The sequence below is a fragment of the Brachypodium distachyon genome, chromosome 3 (assembly GCF_000005505.3).
Source record: "Brachypodium distachyon strain Bd21 chromosome 3, Brachypodium_distachyon_v3.0, whole genome shotgun sequence".
Lineage (NCBI taxonomy): Eukaryota > Viridiplantae > Streptophyta > Magnoliopsida > Poales > Poaceae > Brachypodium > Brachypodium distachyon.
The window spans coordinates 59,361,713-59,385,381 of record NC_016133.3 but is presented as its reverse complement, the minus strand read 5'-3'; the positions used below and the strand labels follow the sequence as shown (position 1 = coordinate 59,385,381).

Here is a 23,669-nt window from a genome sequence, read left to right as displayed (position 1 = left end):
GTCCTGATGAATAATGATCTGTGAGTGATTTCATGACAGAATTTTCAGAAAACTTTTCTCAATTCAATCCAGCGGGAAAAACAAACCTGTAATTGCATTTTTCATATATATTTTTCGCAGCAGCTAGTAGCTAACACAACTGGATACAAATAAAGGATTCGTATCAGCTGAGCTCCAAGAATTTCAACCTGCTGTTGGTCTATTCTAATACTCCCTAGAACCTATGAATCTACAGCACTAGGCAAGGAAAGCAACATATCTGCGTCTAGCTAGGAATCAATCTTCAGTTTGGATGGTCAGCTCTTGTATTCCCAGATCCTCGTACAATCCATGCACATATTTAAGCACCGAGTCATCATTGTCACCACCATTCTTCACCTATATGCACACAAACACAAACCATCAGTTTATGTCATCATTCCCCACTGCAATCAACAAGTTTTCCATTCATTAGTCGTCAAATATCATCGTCTTACCCGAATGGACAGACAACCGACAGCATGACCAGGTACAAGCTCCCAGAATCGACCCTGGCATACCTCAGAGACGTCCTCGTGAGCAGTAATCTGGAGAATAATAGACATGCAAGGTGTATGTGTGTCACGACGCAATCCATGGTCTCGAACTTGCTAAAATGAAATGGATATGCAAACCATGTTTACCTGTCTGCCGCACTTGATGAAAGCAGAAGGTGCTACGTTGCCAGGTGCAATTTGAAGCAGGATATTGCCACTGGCTTTGAACAGAGGCAAAACAAGCATGAACACTGCCACCGAGACAATTCCCAAGCACAACACCTCAGCATTCTCAACCCTAAACAGTAATATAGAACAATTGTTCAGCCAAAAGACACCAGGGTATGAGAAAAGTGCACCGGAAAATTCTCAAAAAGGATTTACCCCAATGAAAGAAACCAAGAAGCTAGTATCAAGCCTGCACTGTGTGACAGAGATACCAAATGTTAATTCAGACAAATGGGGAGCAAGACAAAGACACTAAAATATTCTAGGGTATGTTTGTACCTCCGTACTGAATCTGCCAGAACATGCAAACAGATGGAGTGATGATTCATATCCTCTGCTTTCCTGTAAACTGACACTCACAGAAAACAATGCGTTCACTGATTAGTCTAAGCTTCGGTTCTGATACTTGGTAGGGAAATATGTATATACCCTGGCATTTCCGCCAGGCATTGATTGCTCGCATACCTATGCTAACACGAGCATAGCTCCGAAAGAACCAAACACCAAGTAAATTGACCAAAAGGTTTGTCACAGCAGAAACAATGAGGTAATGCCTGAAAGTATTAGCATAACCGACTGTTAAGATTTATCGGCTATGAACAAGGAAAAAATGCTGTACATGCATGTTAATAAAATATCACCAAACAATTCTCTCAGGCAAATAATGTAAGAGGTTATCAAAGGAGGACAGATTGTCGACTGCACTGTGAACTAAAAATTGTAGATGCAGTGTTTCTTTAAGAACATTGATCAATATGATAATTTCTGTTCAGAACACAATTCAAAATGATGAACTGGATCAACAAAACTCATATCACACTACTACAACATAATTCAGATTATGGCATGAACAAACAAATATGACCAGTTTCACATCAGATCATGGTATTGGCTAGTCTCTCAACACATCCGACAACCAACATAAAAATAATTAGGATGGAGTCATCTGTCAACATATATAAATTAAATGGCGCTTACTTGTGCTCAGACTCATCCTGCATAAATGCATGCAGTGCTTCAACAGCCAAGGAGAAAGACAGGAAAAGCAGGAACAGCTGTCTACATAAAGAGCCATGAGGAGGTGGTCAAAATGTTCGCACAACAAAACAAAAAGGCCAGGAAGTGTGCACCTAAGTCGAAAACAATGAAAAAAGAAGTGCTGCAAAGGGTCAGTTAATATGTAAGCAATCGACAGGCTGCTCCAGTTTTCTCTTGAAACAAAATCTTGCTTTTGTTTTTCTGCATCATTGGAAAGGTCAGTGCGCTGCTACCAAAGTATTTGTGCATCTATTGTTTCTAGGGAGTATATGGTATCTGCATGCTATGGAGAAAACAATTTAAGGCGTCTAAGACAAGAGGATAGTTATGTTGATAAAACATGAAAGTAGGATTTGGCACAGCATTTCTAGAGGGTATCGCTGCACGATTTGCTTGTACAAGTAGATTGTTAAGGCTAGAGGGGCAGGTAGCGAAACTTACGGCATTTGTAAAGGCAGCCAGGACCTCCAATCTTTTGTACCTGTAGAACAGGAAAGGAGAGGTATGAATTGAATTGAAACACATATATGGTTCATCCATCCACTAGGCAAACTAAAAAAGCAGAGCAGAGAATAGCACAGTACCCGTAGGTGTAGATAGAATCGGGCTTGGTCCGAGAGGCAGCCATGGCAAACAGGGAGAAGGTGAGCAGGCCGCAGCCAAAGGTCAAATGGAAAGCGTCGGAGACGAGGCCTATGCGTCCGGTGAGCAGGCCGATGGAGAACTCGACTGCGGAGTAGGCGACGTTGAGGGCGAGGAGGAGCGCGAGGCGCCGCATGTGGCGGGTGGCGAGCCATCGGGATCGGATGCTCGCGGGGCCTCCTTGGAGGAGGGTGGAGGGCATGGAGATGGAGGAGTCGGAGCGCGCGAGGCGGGGCGTGGGCGCGAGAGGAGAAGAGATGGAGAGCTGACGGGAGTAGGCGAGGCGGCGGTCCCCGCTGCCGACGACGCCGTAGTTGGGGTTCCACGGCTTGGGATCCGCCATTATCACCTACCCCGCCGTGCTTGGAGTTGGAGACGAGACGAGAGCAAGAAGAAAAATGGCTTTGCTGGGGACGAGACGACGACTAGGGCTAGGCTTAAGACTTCACTAGATTTCTAGTATACAGGCCACGCGGCCCAACAGCAGCCCGTTAATCTGACAACAGCAGCCTGTTAAGGTTGCTCTGTTATTCGTTTTACCTCACTCGACTCATCCGCTCTGCTACTCCTCTCAAAAAAAAAATCCGCTCTGCTACTGCCTTGTGCAAGCTGAATACTAAAGACAGATCGTTGTTCTAAAAGAGAAAAAGAAAAGAAAAACAAGGAAGGAAGGTTCCATCAGATCAGATGTTCATCTTTCCCATCATATGGTTCAGCCTAACGTGCTTGCTAGCAGTAATACAAACATCTCTGTTTTTCAACTAGATGCATGGAGTATATATGTCTGTCACAATTCGCAACTCACAACTCACATAAAAGACATGATAGAAACTAACAAGATGCGACAGCAACACTGGATACAGTAAGAATAACAAAATCATCATCTTAACATAACAGATTCATCAACTCTCATCTTCCTCTGTATCTACCACTTTTACCACCACAAGCAGCTAAACACTTGAGCAACAGAATATAGGGAACTAACTCCAATAGTCTCCAGGAAACAGATTACATTGTCGGCGCCACATGTTGCGCAACATGTCGGTCCGCAAAAACCAGATCACGTTGCATGGCGTCATCGACAAAGTATGTACAGTAACAACCGCCTTTTCATTCCACTAACCATCCGCCCTTCCATCGGTCCATTGCCCCGGCCTCAGGCCTGCTTCCTCTCTTCACCATTGTCCTCGCCGCTCCCAGCATCAATCATCTCTGCATTCTTCTCTGAATCGTTGCAGCTCTTCTCTGGCTCTACAGCAGCACTCCCCATGTCATTCTCCAGAGACTCCTCAACTGCATTATCAGCACCTGAGGCAGCATCAAACCTCCCCGTGCCATTCTCTGAAGCCTGCTCAACTGTCTTGTCAGCATCACCCATCTCGGTGTCATTCTTCAGACCCTCCTCAACTACGTCGTCAGCACCAACAGCACTCTCCAAGCCATTCTTCAAAGCCTCCTCAACTGCATTGTCACCATCAGTATCACCCTTCTCCGTGCCATTGTCCAATGCCCCCTCAACTGCATTGTCAGCAACATCAACAACATTAGCCCTCCCAATGCCATTCTCCAATGCCCCCTCAACTGCACTGTCAGCAACATCAACAGCATTAGCCCTCTCAGTGCCATTCTCCAAAGCCACCTCAACAGCATCGTCAGCAACACCGACAGCATTAGCCCTCTCAGTGCCATTCTCCGGAGCCTCGACGACCACATTCTCACCACTACCACCGCCACCAGCCCCTGAAAACCGAGCCTCAATCGCCTCCAGACGGCGCCTCATGTCGCCCACCTCCTGCTCCATCAAGAAGAGCCTCTCCTTCAAGGTGAGGTTTTCCTCCTCGAGCCGCGCCACATGCACATCCTGGTCATACTCATCATCATCCTCAAGCAAATAGCCCCCAGCTTCCTCACCCCTCCCAGGGTATACCATCTCGAAGCGGCTAAGATCATGGTCAAGCCGCCTCTCCACCTCAACATGCTCCTCAACATCACTGCCACTGGAATTCTCCTCAACCTCATCATCAGAGCCGTTGGCAGCGTTGGGCGGCTGCGGGGAGCTGCGGAGGCGGATGAGTCCCTTCATGGAGCCGTACCCGTCGACGCCCCACTGCTCCTGCGCCATGTCAGAGAGACCCTCGCGGGAGGGGGAGATGACGGGGGTGGGGAGCACGGCGGGCGTGACGGGGCAGGGGGAGACGAGCGAGGCAATGCCGCCGGCGCGCTTGGCGCGGATGATGAAGGAGGTGGTGTTGCGCGGGGCGGCGGCTTTGGGCTTGCGGAAGAAGTACTTGCGGTTGTTGGGATTGTTGTTGGAGTTGGGGTTGTTGGGGTTCTTGAACCAGCGGCGAGCCTTGGCGCGGTTCTGCACCTGGAGGTCGCCGATGGCGGGGGGCTGGTACGCGTTGTTGTTGTTGGGGTTCTTGCGCTTCCAGCCGCGGTTGGGCGGAGGGAGAGGGAGGAAAGGCAGCTGCGGCGGAGGCATGGCGTCGGAGGGCGCGGGCGGCGGCGGCGCCCACATGGGGAAGCTCCGGGGCATCATCTGGCTGGGATCCATGGCAGGCGGCGGAGAGGGGATTTGTTGATTCGATTCGCGTACGCAAACCCTAACCCTAGCGAGCTTCCAACACCAGCAGACCCTAGTGAATTGGGATTCAGAGCAGAGAAAAAGAGGATTGGCGGCCGCGCCGGATCGCGATTAACCAAGGAATCACAAGAGCAAGAAGAAGAAGATTAGTTTCGTTCTGATTTGTTTCTCTTTCGACTTGGGGATTTTTGAGGAAGTAAAGTGTGAGGAGAGGAGAGGAGAGGAGAAGAGAGCCAATTTATATAACCCCGTTGAGAGGATGGACGGCCCAGATTTGGCATCATTCCATTCCCTGCCTTTTCCAGCAACACGCCATCTGTTTACCAGCAGCTATACTCATCGCCATAACGAAATTTGGACTGTGATTACTGCATTGCTAAGGATCAAACAGATTACGCTACTCGCTGTAGACTAAAAGAAATCACTGATATTAGGGCCACTTATTTGCAACAAACGTCATCACCATCTTAGTTTCTTAAAATGTTTAATGGTTCGTGATAGGAAATGGGGCCACCAATTGAATATATTTTTTATCAGATAAAGTTTCCTACTGATGTTCACACAACGGATTCATGTTTTTCACCGAAAAAGCTTTCCCAATTTCAGGTTCAAGCTGCAGCAAGAGGAATTCGTCCTTGTAATAAGCCTTATGTTTCTGTCAAAGATTAGTACAGAGCATCTCCACCCTTCAACTCAACATGGCATTGGATATTCGACACAAAGTCACTGGATCCATGTGTTATACATACATTTAACTCATCAGATTAGGCTACCTTCTCTAATCTTTTCCAGATTACTATTCCTACAAATCAGCACTCGAGCCAATGCAATATGCTCTACACAGCAATCAATCCCATCCCGTTCCTTTTCTACAACAGCTACAGCCCAGACAATATACAAACATAGTACAAAACAACCAGGGTTGTTGATACTGGTATATAAACCACAACCCCAGCAGACATCTGACTATCTATTACTCCTTGTTGCGCGCCGCCCGGTCCTTCTTGTGCCCGCCGAGGATCCTCGAGATCTGCAGGCCTCTGCTGAATGCCTGGTTGAAGAGCATCCTCGTCTGGAACTCCGACACGAACGGGAACCACGCCAGGAACGCGATGGGGGTGAACAAGAGAAGCCCCATGATGATCTCGTAGCCTCGTGCCAGCGCCCTGATCGAACCCCACAGCTGAAGCTTCACGATTGCTGGCTTGAGAGCTTGCGCCACCTGCAACAAACCAGTACATGTATTGAGACCACAGTGGTTGCAGCTGTAGATTCACACTCAATCATGTAGTATCGGAGAACAGGAAAGAAGAAACCACCGCTTACCAAGAGCAAGCCCCATCCGGTCGGCATGAAGGCAAGTATGCAGACAAATATGTCTTGAACTGTCATGTGGGGGATCGCAATCAAGATTATGATGATGGAGATGAATGTTATGAATATCAGCCCCTTGATCAGCCGGAACACTAGTTGGAATTCGGCACTGAATTTCCGTCTCCCAACTGATACAGCCTATAAAAGGGAGGGAGCTAACAGTTAGGGATGCCAAGTAACGCAGCTACATGCACAATCAATGTTACTCGTGGGCATCAAAATTAAAGACTCAGATAAAAATGAGCAGTAGTGCTTACCTTCATTACGGCCAAAATTAGAAAGATAACAACCCATGACAAGCAATAAACCTAGAAAAAGCATTAAACAGCGTTTTAGTGTGTTAACAGCTTGTAAAATACAAGTTCATAATAAATAAGATCCGAGTAATATTAAATGACATGAGAAAATTACCAGCACGCTCTTCGTGTGTATTATGTTCAAATGGTAAACAAGACCATATTGGTAGATAAAGAAGCGCGCCGCGAGTACTATTTCGAGAACAGTGCCACGCTTTCCAGAATACTTAAGAGGTTCGTGCTCTTTCTCCCACCATGACTCCCAACTTTTCTCTGTCGATACACCAATACCCCCACGGTTGCTGATCCACTTATTCCAATCAGTCCAGTCATCAACAATCTTCTGCCACTCAAAACCAGAAGGGTTAAAGAGGAAAGGTGCAAAAAGCCAGGTGACAACCATAAACCACATGGAAAACGTGATGAATATGTATGCGATTGCTCCTCGATAAGACTGCCCGAAGATTTCATACACGATAAGCAAAATCATCAATTCAATGCCCTTGACAAAATGGCTCCGTGAGTACAGCCGGTAGTTCTCTGCGAATTTTGCATGGAACACCACAAATCCACGTCCGGTAGCTCTATACTCAGCTCCTCCATGGAGCAGCGTCTTCCCATAGTAGTGAGTTTTCGTCCCAAGAGAGAATGTGAAGAAGACAGAGGCTAACTGAAGCTGCATAAGTATAAAGTCACTCAATGCAGTTCTGAATCCTCTCTCTAGACCAATTTCCATCATCATAGGCAGTGCCATCAAGAACCCAAGCTGCACAAAAGACTGTGAAGCAAGAGCAACCTGGAGAGGATCATTGTGTCTAAACCGTTTTCCAGTGGTTAGACCTTTATCAAGGCCACTGAGGACAAGATACAAACGGCCATAGAGGAATACATATACAGTCCATACCGTAATCTGGAAAGGGAACAGAAAGACTACAAAGGTTAGGATTCACCAACAACTCAGAAAGTTGAAAACTGCAAGGCAAAGCCAGTACCATTGTGCTGAAGTAAAAGCCAATAGTAGTGTAATAGCAGGACAACATTCTGAAAAAATCAAAACGGTGTCCAAGTCGGTAGACGTCACGGCTCAGTGTTTGTTCCCCATTACCATATGCAATTTTCGCCTCAAATAGTGAAATTTGATTGAGCCCAACATCTCTTCCCTTGCCAACTTGCATGTATTCATGATGTGTAACATTTCCTTCACGCAATGTGGAATTGAATCCTGTCATAGAGGGACAGGTGTTAGCATAAGAATTCCAAGGACCAAACAGCAATTGCAGACAGGTGATAGCATACCAGCAAATATGTCCTCGCTTAGATTGATAATCTTAGATGCTTTGCTTACACCACCCCTTGTGAGGTGGAAAAGTCGATCAAAGATATCAGGATGTCCATAATGAAATCGAACTCTGTATACAGCAATGTTCAGGAAAAGCAATCACAAACGGGCACAAAGAAAATTGAGTAAATGGAAGTTAAAACAATGAATGATGTGGATTATATTGCGATTAAGTTGTATATCCATAGTATGATGAATTACCTTAAAGGATTGGCAAGTACACGTTGCCCAATAGTCACAAAACTCGTCTCTTGGTTTGACATGAACCATGCAAGCGAAGAAACGCTGCAAAAGCGATCATGTGATTATAGAGTAATTTATCCAAGTAAGTAGTGACAAAAAAAATCACAAATAAGGGTGAGGGGACAATCAGCAATACCTGCCAGTGAATATGTGTTCTCTTACACCAAGTATAGATGGATACCTCACACCATCATGTTTCTTCGTAAACTCTTGCAGTAGATTTCTCATTTTCAAGGTCTCCTCCATATAATGTTCCTGTTATTGCGCCACGGCATAACTAAACGGCCCAAAAATCCTAGCACAACAAGAAGCACCAATCATGCATACCTGATTCATGTCAATAGTTTGTAGGCCTTCACCTCGAGTAAAAATTATCGCATGGTTCTGATTTTCTGGTTTTCCTTCACCTAACATTGCATTACCTGGAAGCTTTATCCTGTATATGTCCTAACACAGCAAATGGTGCAATATAAATACGTTAATATGATTATATCAATCTGCACCACTGGGATCAGAAAATGCACCTGTTCCAAATAGGTACTATTGTGTCTCTATGAACGCTTGAAGAGTTCTAATTAAATACCATAGAAATTAGAAAGAAAGAAACCATGATAGAACATTTCTTCTGCATACTATATTCTTTTTTACAAACATTGCCCCATGGTTAATTCCTTCAATGCACCTTCAGCTACCTAACATATAGGTAGTTATATCGCATGCGACATGCCATGAGATCTCTAGGATCCAAAAGTAGAAACAAAATTATGTTTGGATGCAAGTCTGTAATAAACATCTGGGTATTGCGGACCAACAGACTATCACTAATGCCATGCCTGCCCAACTCTCTCTTTCCTTTTGTGAGCACATGAGATGCATGTGTATAACTGGCTAGGGCATGTAAATGTTGTGCATGTAAAAGAAAATGACTCTATCTACCGTTCTAATCAACGGTTTAGATTTGTCTAACCCTCTTACCTCCTAAGTGGTAAGTTGGAACTTTTTAGAAGATCTTAATTGTGATAGGCATAATCAACATTGAATGAAAAGCCATTTCAGGGTACCTGATCGAGTTTCTGACCAGGATCGTCAGGCTTGGTTACTGCTGCCTTCACCAATGCTGAGTAGTAAACCTTCTCTATCTTCTTGCTTCGCTCTGTACTTGTCTCCTCGACTTCATCAATATAGGCAACTCGAAGTGATGGATAACTGACAGGTAAATTTTTTCTTTTCAATTATTGATGAAGTGCATTGTTCAAATACCACTATATAAATAGAATGTATTGCATTGATTAATATTGACAAAAATAAAGATGAAAAATATTTAATGGGATTTCATGGGAAAACAGTGGCGTTATGGAAGGATTGGGCAAGGACTTCTATATAATATCCTCTGCAGAGCTTCAATCTTGAATACAAACTTACGTTGTCATCAGTCTCAGAATATCCTGTGCACGCTGATCACCAGAACGTTTCTGGATACCGTATTGCTGGCATGATACAACGTAGGTAAACTTCATGTCAGCTATAGCTTTGCATTGAGTCAGCAATGGTGATTCATCAGATAGTATGTCAGCAGCTCTGAAGCCTTCCATAAGATCTGAGGAAAGCAGGTAAATTGGTTAATAATACACCATAAGGCATCAAGAATCACAGAATCAGGAAAAAGGCTAAGTCATGTAGAAATACCCTCCTCTCTGGCCATATCAAGAAAAGACTGAAGCACCAAAGCTTGTCTGTAGTACATCATCCCTCTTACTGTGACATTGTACAAAAGTTATTAAAGTAAAAGAAAAACTACCAAACACGAAACCATGCACAAAAAGTTTCTTTGAGAGAAAGTATAGTGCCTATGACAGAAGACGCAAAGAGGGATACCAGTTCTTGTCAAAGTTTGGCCCCTATAAGATGCCCAAAGGCGAAGCTCATCTCCCGATTGTTCAGTCTCACGGAGTTCCTCTTCGGTCTTGCACTCCACCCTTTCAAGAAAATTTTTCCATTCATCTGCAAGGAGAGGAGAGGAAAACATGACTTTGATGTTCAGAGGACTGGAATATATTACTAGGACATATAGATTGGGATATCTTTTTCACATTCATGAATGTACCTGGGTAGATTTTTTGCAGGTAGAAAAGGACAGAAACCCCATCCTCGTTCTGGTCCTCTAGTGCTTGTGAAGAGAAAAGAACGCCTTCTTTGTAATAAGGAGTCAAGACACTGTGATACACAAGTTGTCCAGTAAAGAAGCAACAAGCAAACTGCTCATTAGAATATCATTATTATTCAGCAGTACAGCACTACATGAGACATGATCTGACTCACCGTGTGTGTGCAAGTAAAACACACAATGAAGCTAATCCAGATTCACTATGCAATGAATCAAGAATAGTACAATGCATCATAAATATTAGCGGGCAACAAAAACTTACGAGAATGGCAGCATGTGCCGCACTTTTGGAGCCCGTGGCATCTCCATAAAAAGAGAATTGGCAAAGAAAGATATCCGCCTTCTAGCATCCAGGTTTGTAGGAACATCCATGGCAGATTCCTTCACTGTGAGCAACAGGTAGAGCCTTTTTATCTGAAACACAAGAACATGCCCACCAATCTTAGAAAGTTGGCTTCATTATCAAATATTCAAACATGTGGCTTCAAACAAATATAAATACAAAAAAAGTCTGAAATATAACCTTTTCTGTCCAGGCATGTGATTCCTTTACAGGAAACTCAATAGCTTTAGTGAACAACTGATCCTGTTGATCAAGTGGTGTGATTCCTTCGTGTCTTCTGCTATTTCCACCGTGTACCGTTTCTAGTAGCCTGATCGAGAAATAGCAATACACTTAGGGTACGAAAGAAAACACATAAAATAAGTAAGAATCCACGTGATTCAAAGAAATCAGTGCAAAATGTTGCTGATAGCTTTATCTTTTCGACACTTGAAAATACCATGCAAGATTGCTACCTATGCACATAAAGAAACTGAGCCCACCTATTTTAAGGCAACGTATTAATGTCAAATGACTACAAATTCTCACAGAGCCATAACCATTTGATTTATATGAGAAATAATAACCATTACATGTTCCAATTTCCATCCATTGGTTTACCGTAAGTGAAAGAAATCATGTAGGGGGCTCACCATAATTAGGAAAGAAAATATATTGCATAGACAGCGAACTCTAGTCACTAAGGGCACTCTGTGCTAATGGGCTTGTGGCCTGGCCCTGGAAGCAAGGGTGTCCGTTCCCACCCATCTGGACCCGATTCTTAGGATTAACATGGTGTTAGCTTCCAAAAATTTCCTAGCCTGTGTAGGGTGGCGCATGCACGCCCACTTGTGCGCGTGCATGCCTATGTGCACCCACACGCGCATGTGGTGTGCGCAATGCCTTGTACTCTCTCTATTGAAAAAAACACCACTCTGCCAGTCTATATAGTAGAATAATAACTAGGTCTCTCACCCACTGAGTTGGTCATCCATTATATCCCTTGTAACCACTTCGAGCATATCCTGGAACAAAATGATGACCTGACCCTGGTCTTCTTTGTTATTCTTTTGCTGCATGTAAGGAATCAAAATTAGGTGGTATACACATTCAACATGACCCGAATTATGATGACTTTCTATACCAGTATATCAAGCAACTCAATAAATTTCTTGCTCAGTGTAGGAAGGTTGCTCATGTGCAGCTCCTTTATTAGAATGTCTTGTTCTATATGATCGTCCACCACTTTAAAAATCTTTTCTATGAAACTGAAATACACATCATGGAGTTTGTTCAGAATAGAAGAATCAAAAATTGAAGTACATTTAAGAATGAGAATGTGGAACATACAGTCTCTCCCGACCAACCACTAAAGTGTTTATGATGTTTTTGAATGACGCATAGCATTCCTTGATAGCATAAGTAAAATATGGATCTGACTTCATCCTTTTCTTTAGATCACGATCTTTTCCTCCACTGTCTGCTGCCATATCCAACGCTATTGGGATCTGAAATGAGTCAATAAAAGAAAATGAAACAATGTATCATTTCACCAAATAACAAGCAGGAGTTAAATGAGAATATCTACCTTGCTAGCAAGCAGGAATGGTGGCCATTGGATTATATCCATTTCACGATCTTTGCAGTATGGAACAAGTAACAAGTCCTTCTCCCTGACCAAAAAGACAATAAACAACAGTTTGGCAAGAATATAAACAAAGGTAGTCCATATGCAAGGGTAGATATCAGATGCCACACCTGTTATCTATCAAGTCCTCAGCACGGAAGCTAGTAATAATTAGATTCCAAATCTGAGCAAATTTTGCAGCTATTTTTTCTTTTTCTTTGTCATCCTCAGGTTTCTGAAGCAACTTAAGCATGTCAGATGAGAAGATAAAAGGAAAGTAAGACATAAATATGCTCCCGTGGCAAGGATCTACACCTAATTTGGTCTCAAATCAGAGGTGCAAGTCATGAAATCCACACCTGAGAAGATTTACTGGAGAAAGCAGAGCGAAGTCCTCTCCTCTTGTTTGAGTCATTGGGAATCAAGCGATCGTTGAAAGCCTTAGGCAAAGATTCGAACCGAGATCTGAGCATTCCTAAGGTGCGTATCTGATTTAATGAAACCAGCAACAGTAAAGTTGTAAGTTTTTTTTTCTCCCAAGGAGTCAAACAAGCAAGGTTCACCAAAAACATGGAAGTCCGGAAAGGTATTAACAAAAAAACAGCTTCACATACTGACCCAGCCCTATGAGTCTACTGAACAACGTAGTGTAATATTGGTCAGCTTTACCTCACCAAGACGACGACATGCCCCATATATACCACCAACTAACGTTGAGAAAATTGCATACCAAATCTGGGTATCCATGAAATAGACCTGAACCATTAAACAGAGGGAAGTCAAAATAGGAAAAACTTCTTCTGTTCTAAAAAATAAAGAGGGCAGAAAGCATACAAGAATGATAGGAGCCCAAAGTGCAATAACAACACCGATGTTGTTCTTGGCTGCACATAATAAAACCAAAAATAAGAATATGTTCAAAATACAGATTTTATTTAGGAAGATCACCATTTGAAGGGAGAAACCATGTGAGAACCCACACAAGTCTGAAACGAGAGAGAGAGAGAGATACCATGTGGAAAAAACTCATGCCACTCAAATGTTGTTATTGGCTGCTTCATTATATCTTTTGTTGGTTGCACAAGTGGCTTGATCTGCAAACCAGGTGCATGAAAAGATAAGGAACCAACTTTGATGTGTTAATAAAAAAGAGTAAGCAGTTATGGAAATTTACTCAGTAACCTTTTACCAGCAAGAGTCCACCTATAAGTAATGGGAATGATAGGTTTCTGTTCTTACCCCCACAAGATTTTAATGAAACTTCTATTGAATGGCTAGCAGCCATATAGAATACTTTGATGAGAAATTATACACATGAATAGACTTGACTCATGTATGGGCATTCAGGGCATAGTATACATTCATTCACTTATTTAAGACTATGTTGGACATCCATAAAAGATTTGAACTAATTATGTCATTTATGGAAGGTCTACTACAGAACAATTTTCTCTTTCAAATATATATGTGTAATGTGTGGCATGTTTAATCCTAGTTATGGAAATCTCCTTTATTTATCACTTATGGAGTCAACCTTAGATCTATGAAATTAAACAAAACATCTCAGATATTCCTTCCACCCAAAGAATGCAGAAGTATACTCAAATATCTTGTCTGGAAAAAAGATGATAAGATTAGTTACAAATAATACCTCCACATAGAAGCTCACTATCAGTTTTGTGGCCAAAAGAAGGACCCAGAACATCGTATACCTAGAAGGACAATAATGCTCAGAAGGAGAATATGCAATGGTAATTGGTAAACAACAACAGATGCTTAGATGAGCAAACATACTTGAAAAGGGAGAATGCGCCTTCATGCATTCCTCTACCAACAAATAAGCGAGGCTGTAGAATGTTTTGCATCTTAGCATAAACAAGGTACCAAGAATCAACAACTTGAATGAAACTGCCAGCGAAAAATTACCTGCGACCACCACATCATAAATGTTATGACTTTAAGGTTTGACCTCTCCAGAGCTCTCCTCAGGACAGGAAAAAGAAACATCGTGGCCGCCAGCATATTTGGTGCCAAATATACCGCAACAGCCAAGATGTATAATGATGGCTGCTTCCGGCCATCACCGAGCCAACTTTTGATTGTTCTAGCAAGACCGGTAGGATTCTCCAAGGTGTATGCGTAAGTTACTGGTAAAACTACCACCCATGCAGCAGCTGATAGTAATTTTAAGATGTACCGCAGTTTAACAACAAGAGGCATGCCTTTTCTTGCTTTCCAGCTCAAGACAATGTCCAGAATTGCTGCATCAAAATAGACATATTAAAACCTAACCGATGATAAACAATGTTTAGTGTCTACAAAAGAACTTTGCATCATAAAAAATCACCATGCTCCTCTAATTTTACGCTAAAAGAGTAAATATTATGTTTCTCAAAATCATATTATTGAGGAAAAGTAAGCTGGACAGAAGTTTTTTTTAGCATCAATACAGAATATAGACCATATAATTAATACATTTTGGCTGTGATACCACTGCCTGTAGATCAGAGCTCCTGCGGTTCAGAACTTAAGTTAATTGTGGTCATATAGGTTCAGGGTAAACGGAGAAGATAATCTGAACCTATCAAAATCAATACGAAGTGTACCTATCAAGCTGACCAGGTGGCTTTGTTATTTGATAAACAATGTGATGCGCACATAACAAAGACATCTTGCAAAAAAAAAGAACTAACGTGCATGCAATAATATAGGGAAGTTGGGAGGATCATATGACCACCATACCTTGACCCAGTTTCAGTACTGCAGCAGTTATAAATATGCTCAAAACTTGTTTCAATACTCCTGCATCAAAGATATCACTTGGTGTGCCACCATTCCAAGCAATTATAACCATGGCCTGAGTGAAAGAGAAAAGCAACATAAAAACAATTCTCAGGACACACGAGAATAAGGACATAGAAAGCATCAAAAAGTGTAACCGAGAAAAGGCGAGCCACAAAGAGGTGGAAAATCACAATTAACCTGTAAAGATATAATTAAGAAACTCCACATCCTGTCGAAGCTACGGAAGATGTGCCAAAATGACCGTATCTCGACAAAGTTGACTTTTCCCATCCAGTGGTCACTACCAGCTGGTCTGTTCTCCTGGACCAGAACAAGAAATGTCAATACCAAGAGAGACTGCATGAATGAAGAAATAAACTGCAAATTTTATTTGGCTTCGCTACATGGCAATCTATAAACCTTTTTAACTACATAAGTTTTTTTTACCTATGCTAGACTATAGAATAGAAACACATAACTCAGCAAAATCTTCTAATTTATGATGCCAAAAATAAACATATCTACCCCTGCCTTCATTCATCACACAATGAACTTACTTCATTCATCTGATCACGAGGAGCAAGAGAAAAGTTTGGAGTCTTGAAAAAATCAGCATCGGCTCTCATAGGCCACCCTAATCGGAAACAATCTCTTGACCTGAAGCAATGTAGAAATAACTGCATGGATTTCCTACAAAAACTGGCTCAGAAAATTGCAAGGAAAAATAACAAATTAGGATGTACTTACCAAAAGTACTCATTTAGATCATCATAATTTCTCCAATGCGAGTGTTTTGATTTTATGGTCTTGCTCCTTTCAGCTTCCTACATAAGAATCCGAAAGGATATAAGTTGACTGTGCTTGAAACTGAAACATAACAATGGAAATAAAGAAACTGTACCATCTCTATTATTTTGTATATTGGAGTCACAACTTTCTTCAAGAAGGCTTCTACAGCGCCACCATATGCTGGTTTAACATTTTCACCGGTTGTTGGGCTCACATTTCCAGCCAACATACCATACAATTCAAAAGCCATCTGCAACGGAACCAAAAAAAAAACTACCATCACTTTCTAATGATCATCTCAATGACCTAAATAAATCAATCACAAGTCATTACCAACAAGGAGCCTTGATAAAGAAACACTTTTTACCTAGCAAATCCATCAACACAACTTCACAATTGCTAAAGGTGAACAAAATATGAAAGGACATCAATATCATTAATGGTATGGATAACTTTTCAGGCATGCAAATATTAACCTCAATATTTGACCACCCATTTAGAGTGGTCTAAAATATTAATAGGGGGCACTAATACGTTTCAGAACTTTCTTCATTTCTGTTTGATGCTGCAGTGCTTAGAACATGCATCACATCATACAGCCAAATTATCAAGGCCTTTTCGCCTCAACAGACTTGGCTACTTTTCAGGCTTGTAGAAACCACCCTTTACCTAATGTTGTACTGACATACTATGTAGGTACACTAGGGTTTAATTGGAGGGAGAAGGATTCAGTGAAGTTACTTCACCTGACTTTGGGTGGCTGACATGTGGGTCCCACGACCCGTTGGCCCACATGTCAGCCACCCAAAGTCAGGTGAAGTTACGTCACTGAATCCAGGTCCTAATTGGAGAGGGGCCATTGATGTTCCATTAAAAAAATTGCAGATCCGTTCTCATGCCTAAGATAAATCCCATCCAACGTATGCTTCCCTGTACCATGGAAGTGAACAGAATGTGGCTCCTTAGAGGATGTCAACAGATTCGTGCAGGTCGAGGTCAGATAAGATAAAATTATGCATCAATTTCGTCGTAACAAAAGACTCAGATTAGGACCTTGAACTCCTTTAAGAGTCAACAGTCAAGACCCAGTTTGCTAGCTCAGTAAATAGATCATCTATTTAATTTGATGAACAAGAAAGGAATTGACCATACATGATGATAGATGTAGCAAAGACACTCTGGCATAAATCTCAAGTTGGCCGCCTCACCCCATATGAGCAGATAAAGGCCCATATAGAGAAGCTTACGCTGCTGTACTTCCTGTTGAATAGTCGGTAGCCTAGAAAGACAATGATCAACTAGTCAACCAAGGGACTGAGAAGAATTTATAATTGCAGCCCTAGGTTAAATCACATAACCATGACTAACATCTACATTCTCCATTAAAGATTGACCATCATACCGTAAGCTGCTTTTGCGGCCAAGGTACTTGCACCATCTCTTGTAGTTTTTAAATAGTTTCTTCATTACTTTATCCAGCGCACCATCATCTAACTGAAAATATTACCGGAAAGGAAATGAGTGAATGGCATCATAACACGAGGATCCATGTCCATGCACCTCAAGCATGTGTACATTGGGAAAATCAATACCTTTGATTGTTGATCAGGTTTGGAAATCTGCCTTATATGCATGTTGGCAAGCAATAGTATGAGATGTTCTCTTTGGTTGGATACACTATCTGTCTGTGGAGTGATTGTTGTAGTTAGAGAGCATGTACTCATAGCTCAGAAACAAAATTATTGACGCAGATATGTATGTCGGATAGAGAAACAAAAGGTCAATAGTCATCGAGATGTAATAACCTGAAAACCAAACATAGCCTGAAGCCAATCAAGAAGATCCGCGTCAGATTTCTTTTCATGTTCCTTGGGCCATGGCAAACCCCTTGTATTACGAAGAGCGTGAAAAGCAGCTTGGATCTACATACAATGATGAAAAACAGTATAAGCCATGCTGCAATCATCGCGACACATTGTCAAAGTATGATAAGCTCTTAGTAAACTCGGCATGGAAATTAGGAAGGATGAAAACCTCAGGATATTGCATAATAGCCTGATTAGCACTATCAGGGTCAAGCGGGAGGATATTGTAAGGAAGATACAACTTTTTCTTTTCCTCCACTTGGTTGTGTGTTTCCAAAATCTGCAAATATTGCAGCGATGAAGTAAAGAAAAAATTGTTTTCATAGATATTTAATCGCAGTGTGACAAGCAAGAAATATCTACAATATTGAACAAGTTAGAATCATCTGTATAAGCAACGAGGAAATAAGGCTACTAGAGTTTACCGCTTGATCAACTTCAATTTTTTGTGAAACGTTAACGGCTTTTAAAACCTCAAACAAGACAGCTGCGGTTTGATATGCCTTTGTGAGTTGAGCACTGAGCAATTAGAAAAAAGAAGAGCAGGTGTTAGGCAAGGGGTAAATGAGTCAGCAGCATGTGGGCACACACAAAAAAAAAAGGTGCTCACCGGTCAGCTTTATCAGCGGCATTCTGAAGTGCTTGGATGTACTTCTTGTAGTAGTGCTGATAGAAACTCTGCATTTCTCGAGCATCACTCTGCTTAACCCTTCCCTTCAATGTGGGGTCGTTTTCCTGGGGAGGCAGGTTGTTAGAAAGTCAAGCATGTTTGGGGAAAACATAGTTTTCATTTAATATGGTACTTGCATGGATGTGCAATTAATTGTCCTTGTCAGGTAGAACAGCATGCATATATCTCTATGATTTAAAAGCTATAACAGGACATATCGAATAATAGTACATAAGGAATGTAAACATAATGCACGTGTTGCGTATATGAAGATGATTCTGATGATGATGGCATATGTATGTAGGTACCCTTTCTAGCCTCTGCAGGAGTGCGGTTTTGAACTGACGAACACCTCGGCCGCTGGATGTTGGGTCGAGGCGATGGGCCTTCTCGAAAGCGTAGAAGCGACCTGGCACGAGACATCCGGCATCATGCGGGTGAGTATGTCAAGAAAACAAGCAGTAAAGTAGTCCATATCCATAGTGTCCCCGTGTTTAGCTAGGGAATTAAGCTCGCTCCAAAAATAAATTATTAACAACGCCATCACGTTCTGACTGACAGTAAGATCTTTGTCAAACAGAATAGAATAGAACAGTATACAGTCTAGGAAAGTAGTAGTAGTAGTATAGTAAGCAATCACTCTGCCCTTGGTAGCAGTTAAGAAAAGAAAGAATGAGTGAATGAATGTAGGAAGGAAGAAGGGAGAAAGACGTACATAGGTATGCTACGCGCGGGTTGCTGGCCTCGACCTCGTTGGCGACACGGAGGATGGGCGCGATCTCGACGAGCGAGGAGGGCACCACCTCGCTGTCGAAGCTGGACTCGCCGAGGTTGCCGGCGGTCTGCGTGCGGAGGATCCTCCTGCCGGCGGGGCCTCCCGAGGCCGGCGAGGCGGATGAGGGGGGGCCCTCCCCGCCGGGGCCCATCCGCCTCCCGGAGGACGACGCCATCCGCGCCGGTCAGAGTCCTGCTACAACCAGCTCTTTACCTGCTCATCACATCCGGGAGAGGAACCAACCAAGCAAAGCTGCACCGAACTGAACCCCAGGAAGAAGATGAAGAAGAAGAAGAAGAAGAAGAAGAAGAAGAAGAAGAAGAATTGCGATGAATGGAAAAAAGGAAGCGGTGGACGGAGCCGGGTTAAAATGGATTGGATTGGCTTTACCGGATGCCGTCCGGTGCAGGAAGATTGGAATGGAAGGAAACCAAACCAAACCCTAGATCGGTTTGAATTTGCTGGTGAAGGTTGGGTGCAGCAGAGCACCAGAAGCAGAGCAGTGTTTGAGCTCGAAGCAAAAGCAGAGGAGGAGAAACTAGAAAAGGGGGCAAAGCAGAGGAGAGAGACGGGCGAGCGAGCGAGCTGTTGGATATTTGTTCGCTTCTTTTGATACGGAGACGAAGACGAGCAAGAAACCAAACACAAATCGGTGCTCAACTGACTACTGACTTTCTACTGTACTGTGGATTTTAGACAAATACAATACAGTCCAAACTGACTTTGTACTCTAGATTTTGGAAGATTCGGATGTTTTAATCCAAGTTGGAGCATGTGTGCTTCCTAGCTCGAGTTTGTCAATTCTACCTTTCTTTATTCTAACATAAAAAATAGCAATTTTTTTTTGCTGCAATACATCCTTTAGACGAAGAAGAAAAAGCATAGACCTTTTGAATGAAAAAAAGTCGTTTTGGCAGGAATCGTAACGGTGATATGATTAAGCAGCATGCGACGATGAATTGGTGCCGGTGGCGTAAAGCTCGGAGAGATGGTATAAAATAAAAAGCCGGGCGAAAAGAGGCATCGACAAAAGTTGTTTCTTTCTTTCTTTCTTTCGGTGCTCATCCACTCATCGATTCGATCCGTTTCCTTCCCAGATAGCTGCACACAAGAAACAGGTGGCCAAATTAAGCAATCAAAGTTAGTTTTCCCGTGTTAAAAAATAATAATTCAAGACGTCACTTTGAATGAAATCAGCAAATTCAGTTTTTTTTCCCTTCAGTTCAGAGGCAGGCGAACCGGCCCAGTCTAGAACAGAATTTTCCGGGCCAAATGGGCTCCGGCAAACCCACACGGGGGTCACAGTGAAGAAGATAAAGGCCCAACAAGAACAAAGAAAGCTGGAGCTGTCGTCCTCCCAAATCACTGACAAGACAAGAGAAGAACCCTATCCCCGGCCGTTGGCCTGAATCGTGAGGATGGTGATGGAGACCTCCCTGCGGCTGCGCGGCGCCACCAGCAACACGGCCTCCAACGCCGGCCTCCGCATCCACGCCAAGCAGAAGTTCCCCCTCCTCGCCTCCAACGCGCTCCTCCAGGCACTAATCTCATCATCCCTTCCTCCTTCTACCTCTTCCTTCCCCTGACCACCACCACGCCGGACCAAACAGGGACACGCGGAGGTGGACACCGTCAGGGGCAAACCGACCTACCTGGCGCTCCTCGCGAGGCACTTCTTCCCGCAGCTGTCCGCCAACGTCGGCGCAGGGGTCCAGCTCGAACGACATGGCCTACACCCTCCGCGGAGGGGGCAGGAGTCCAGCTGCAGCGACATGGCGTACATCCTCCGCGGGAAGAAGGCCGTCTCCTTCACCTCCGACTGCCTCCTCGGGATCAACGTCAAGGGACGCATCCTCGCCGACAGCCACTTCAACCCTGTCTGTACATACACACACTCACATTACTTGTGCTCTTAAAGAACAAATGTACCCCTGAAATGAATGAACCTGCATTTTGCTCTAGACCATCAGACCATGTTGTGGTATAACTGAACATCTTTGACATCTCTTCTTGCAGAAGAGGAAGAGTGGAGCGGTCGAACTGGTTTGGACCATACTCGACTTCAGGAGAGGCCAGGATGTCAGGATCAAAGCAGGCTATGAGTTCGACCGCAAGGTATATTTCTGTTAGCACCAAGTTGGTCTTCACTATGTATGTACGCCCTGTACAATTGCCCGCCACATCACAAAATTGGGCAGCTGCTCGTCTTCCGACAGCCATCTTTATTTATGCACCATGGCATATTATGCTTCACTTATATTTTTCCGTACTGACGGATGGTATTCGATGGTGAATTGTTCATGCAACATGTGTTCCTCTATCTGCTGTTGGGGTTCTCTTTTGTCCAACTAATATCACTGCTTCTGTCTGAATTATTGCAAGTCGAGTACCAACAAACTGACGGCACTAAACTATTCATCCGAATTACTATAAGTCGTGTGCCAAAAAACTCTCTCAACAGCACTGAACTATTCATCTGTATACATGCTAAATTGTGGACCAGTTTCTCCTTATCATGTTTATTTTTTAAAACTTCAGAAAGCATTGGACATTGTTTCTCACCAGTGAGTTATCACATATACATGCTGAAGAAACCGTTTATTCATTGATCTTTATCTATCGACGCGGTTGTACTCTAATTAGCTTTTTAAAAACTGTGTGATTGCAGATGCCGTATTTCCAGGTGAGGGAAAACAATTGGACTCTGAACGGGTACATGGATGGGAAATGGGATGTCAGATTCGACATGTTCTCCTGAGGAAGCTATTTGCTTGCGGAGGGGACTTTTCTGACGATCAATTAGTCCCTTTAGTTAGTTGTACTCTCTGTCTTTCCTTTTCAACAGTGCTTTCAGTGCTCTCGAAAGATGGCATGCACCAGTTTTATGGGAGAAAACTGTAAGTAGAAGTAGAAACCTGACATTGTTTATTGATGGATGGAGCCTGGAAATTTATGATTCTTCCTTCAGATTGGAGAAGCAGAGCACTCGAAGCGGCATGTTTTTGGCACTGTTTGACGGACCTCTCTTCTTAGCTTGTAGGCGTTTGTGGGCGCAAACTGAAGCTGCTTTGTGGGAAACATACAGACAGACTTGTCTTTGCAGCAAATACTCTTGTTTAGTATACAGGCACTTTGAACCTGTCAACAGTTGCTGCGCCGAGCGCTTATAAAGATGGCGAGGAGGCTCATTCGGCTGCATCAGTCTTCGCCAAGCGACCACAAGCAACACACTACTTACTACCAGACCAGAGGTCCCAGCTTGTTGGGTGACCATGCGAACGCCGGCGAGCCTCATCCACTCCAGCACCACCGCTGCTGCTGCCGCGGCAGCTCCGGTGTCTTCGTCCACGACGACGATGATCTCCATCGACTCCAACATGGTGGTCATCCTAGCATCCCTACTCTGCGCGCTCGTCTGCCTCTCTGGCCTCGCCATCGTCACGCGCTGCGCCTGCCGACGAGGTCGCCGCCACCCACCGCTGGCTGGCATCATCGCCAACAACAGCTTGGCGCCTCTGCCGCCTCCAGCCAGAGGACTGAAGAAGAAGGCCATCGACGCGCTCCCCGTCGTCACCACCAAAGGCCGCCATGGCCAGGAGGAGGAGGATGATCAATGCGCCATCTGCCTTGCCGATTTCGCCAAGGAGGAGGAGGAGCTCATCCGGGTGCTGCCGGGCTGCGGCCATGGCTTCCACGTCGCCTGCATCGACACCTGGCTCCGGGCACACGCGACGTGCCCTTCCTGCCGCGCAACCATCACCGATGAGACCGAATCATCGTCGCCGCCAAGGCCACTCCCGGGCCGGTGCCGGAGATGCGGAGCCGCCTGCAGCCAAGACGATGACAACGTAGCTGCACATACGGAGCCACCTGCTGCTACTGCTTCCAGGGACGAGACCAGCTTCCTGCCATAGCTATTGACTATTGTTGGTTTGGTGAAATAATTAGATGAAATGGCTTATGTAAATTAATTAGTTGGTTCTGAATCATCCTTGGAACTCCAAAACATATAAGTTTCCGAAAATGGTATGCTTTTTGACATATATATAACTCGTATTTTGTTAATCATATTGGTGATGTACATAGGCCTTATAAACTGAAAATGAGGGGAAGTTCTCGTATCACTGAAGTACAGGTGCAGCCAAACACATGTTCCATAGGGAGTTTTGACTTACTTTCCAATTTCATACTATTTCTCAACAACTTCTGTCATCACCACGGATCTATTCAAAATTCAGGACCACCCGAGTTTCAATTCCGATTGTTTGTGTGGCGTATTGCGTGCCGTATACACGTTATGCAAACAGAATGTACAGTCACTTCACTATATTTTCTCCTGGCTTGTTAAAACTTTCATTATGCTTTAACAAGTACATGTAACATATATCCCAAGTCAACTTCACGAGGGATCCAT

At 43.6% G+C, this 23,669-nt stretch overlaps 5 protein-coding genes across 6 annotated transcripts; 2 read left to right on the top strand and 3 right to left on the bottom strand.

Moving 5' to 3' along the window:
* Nucleotides 1-71: 71 nt before the first annotated feature.
* LOC100835022 (metal tolerance protein C2) lies at nt 72-2,850 on the bottom strand. The gene is made up of 9 exons (XM_003570688.4): nt 2,366-2,850; nt 2,223-2,262; nt 1,722-1,798; nt 1,209-1,297; nt 1,023-1,092; nt 900-938; nt 663-813; nt 477-566; nt 72-378 (listed from the first exon to the last, which is right to left on the bottom strand). The coding sequence occupies exons 1-9, from the start codon at nt 2,764-2,766 to the stop codon at nt 277-279; spliced, it is 1,059 nt and encodes a 352-aa protein (XP_003570736.1). The 5' UTR covers nt 2,767-2,850; the 3' UTR covers nt 72-276.
* Nucleotides 2,851-3,159: 309 nt separating this feature from the next.
* LOC100834716 lies at nt 3,160-5,226 on the bottom strand. The gene has a single exon (XM_010237891.3). The coding sequence runs from the start codon at nt 4,975-4,977 to the stop codon at nt 3,580-3,582; it is 1,398 nt and encodes a 465-aa protein (XP_010236193.1). The 5' UTR covers nt 4,978-5,226; the 3' UTR covers nt 3,160-3,579.
* Nucleotides 5,227-5,635: 409 nt separating this feature from the next.
* On the bottom strand, nt 5,636-19,886 carry LOC100823277 (callose synthase 3). 2 transcript variants are annotated; one of them, XM_024461034.1, is made up of 43 exons: nt 19,646-19,886; nt 19,196-19,517; nt 18,789-18,889; nt 18,421-18,545; nt 18,236-18,329; nt 17,980-18,090; nt 17,751-17,867; nt 17,538-17,630; nt 17,348-17,439; nt 17,098-17,224; nt 16,058-16,195; nt 15,904-15,980; nt 15,714-15,813; nt 15,355-15,477; nt 15,115-15,229; nt 14,299-14,633; nt 14,167-14,219; nt 14,024-14,084; nt 13,385-13,466; nt 13,207-13,256; nt 13,042-13,128; nt 12,732-12,860; nt 12,504-12,607; nt 12,334-12,418; nt 12,096-12,253; nt 11,890-12,013; nt 11,721-11,818; nt 10,947-11,076; nt 10,686-10,837; nt 10,364-10,473; nt 10,135-10,260; nt 9,946-10,014; nt 9,682-9,856; nt 9,321-9,465; nt 8,587-8,706; nt 8,396-8,514; nt 8,218-8,301; nt 7,974-8,086; nt 7,670-7,899; nt 6,793-7,587; nt 6,639-6,689; nt 6,334-6,519; nt 5,636-6,229 (listed from the first exon to the last, which is right to left on the bottom strand). In XM_024461034.1, the coding sequence occupies exons 2-43, from the start codon at nt 19,428-19,430 to the stop codon at nt 5,981-5,983; spliced, it is 5,868 nt and encodes a 1,955-aa protein (XP_024316802.1). In that variant the 5' UTR covers nt 19,431-19,517; nt 19,646-19,886; the 3' UTR covers nt 5,636-5,980. The 2 variants fall into 2 exon arrangements, with proteins under 2 accessions (XP_024316802.1, XP_014756391.1); XM_014900905.2 differs by having other exon boundaries at nt 19,196-19,886.
* A 717-nt stretch (nt 19,887-20,603) lies between these two features.
* On the top strand, nt 20,604-22,226 carry LOC100833585 (outer envelope pore protein 21, chloroplastic). Its single transcript, XM_003570685.4, has 4 exons — nt 20,604-20,793; nt 20,866-21,132; nt 21,272-21,370; nt 21,924-22,226. The coding sequence occupies exons 1-4, from the start codon at nt 20,674-20,676 to the stop codon at nt 22,011-22,013; spliced, it is 576 nt and encodes a 191-aa protein (XP_003570733.2). The 5' UTR covers nt 20,604-20,673; the 3' UTR covers nt 22,014-22,226.
* A 144-nt stretch (nt 22,227-22,370) lies between these two features.
* Nucleotides 22,371-23,336, top strand: LOC100822968 (probable E3 ubiquitin-protein ligase ATL44). Its single transcript, XM_003573127.4, has one exon. The coding sequence runs from the start codon at nt 22,528-22,530 to the stop codon at nt 23,167-23,169; it is 642 nt and encodes a 213-aa protein (XP_003573175.1). The 5' UTR covers nt 22,371-22,527; the 3' UTR covers nt 23,170-23,336.
* The last annotated feature ends 333 nt before the right edge of the window (nt 23,337-23,669 follow it).

Coding starts and splice junctions, on each gene's coding strand:
- LOC100835022 (XM_003570688.4), bottom strand. CDS start 2,766: ATGGCGGATCCCAAGCCGTGGAACCCCAACTACGGCGTCGTCGGCAGC. Junction 1,298..1,721: donor CAGGATGAGTCTGAGCACAA/GTAAGCGCCATT, acceptor TAATACTTTCAG/GCATTACCTCATTGTTTCTG. Junction 939..1,022: donor CTGGCAGATTCAGTACGGAG/GTACAAACATAC, acceptor TCTGTCACACAG/TGCAGGCTTGATACTAGCTT.
- LOC100834716 (XM_010237891.3), bottom strand. CDS start 4,977: ATGGATCCCAGCCAGATGATGCCCCGGAGCTTCCCCATGTGGGCGCCG.
- LOC100823277 (XM_014900905.2), bottom strand. CDS start 19,430: ATGGCGTCGTCCTCCGGGAGGCGGATGGGCCCCGGCGGGGAGGGCCCC. Junction 17,868..17,979: donor CTATTATGCAATATCCTGAG/GTTTTCATCCTT, acceptor CATTGTATGTAG/ATCCAAGCTGCTTTTCACGC. Junction 15,981..16,057: donor TATACAAAATAATAGAGATG/GTACAGTTTCTT, acceptor ATTCTTATGTAG/GAAGCTGAAAGGAGCAAGAC.
- LOC100833585 (XM_003570685.4), top strand. CDS start 20,674: ATGGTGATGGAGACCTCCCTGCGGCTGCGCGGCGCCACCAGCAACACG. Junction 20,794..20,865: donor CCTCCAACGCGCTCCTCCAG/GCACTAATCTCA, acceptor CGGACCAAACAG/GGACACGCGGAGGTGGACAC. Junction 21,371..21,923: donor GCTATGAGTTCGACCGCAAG/GTATATTTCTGT, acceptor GTGTGATTGCAG/ATGCCGTATTTCCAGGTGAG.
- LOC100822968 (XM_003573127.4), top strand. CDS start 22,528: ATGCGAACGCCGGCGAGCCTCATCCACTCCAGCACCACCGCTGCTGCT.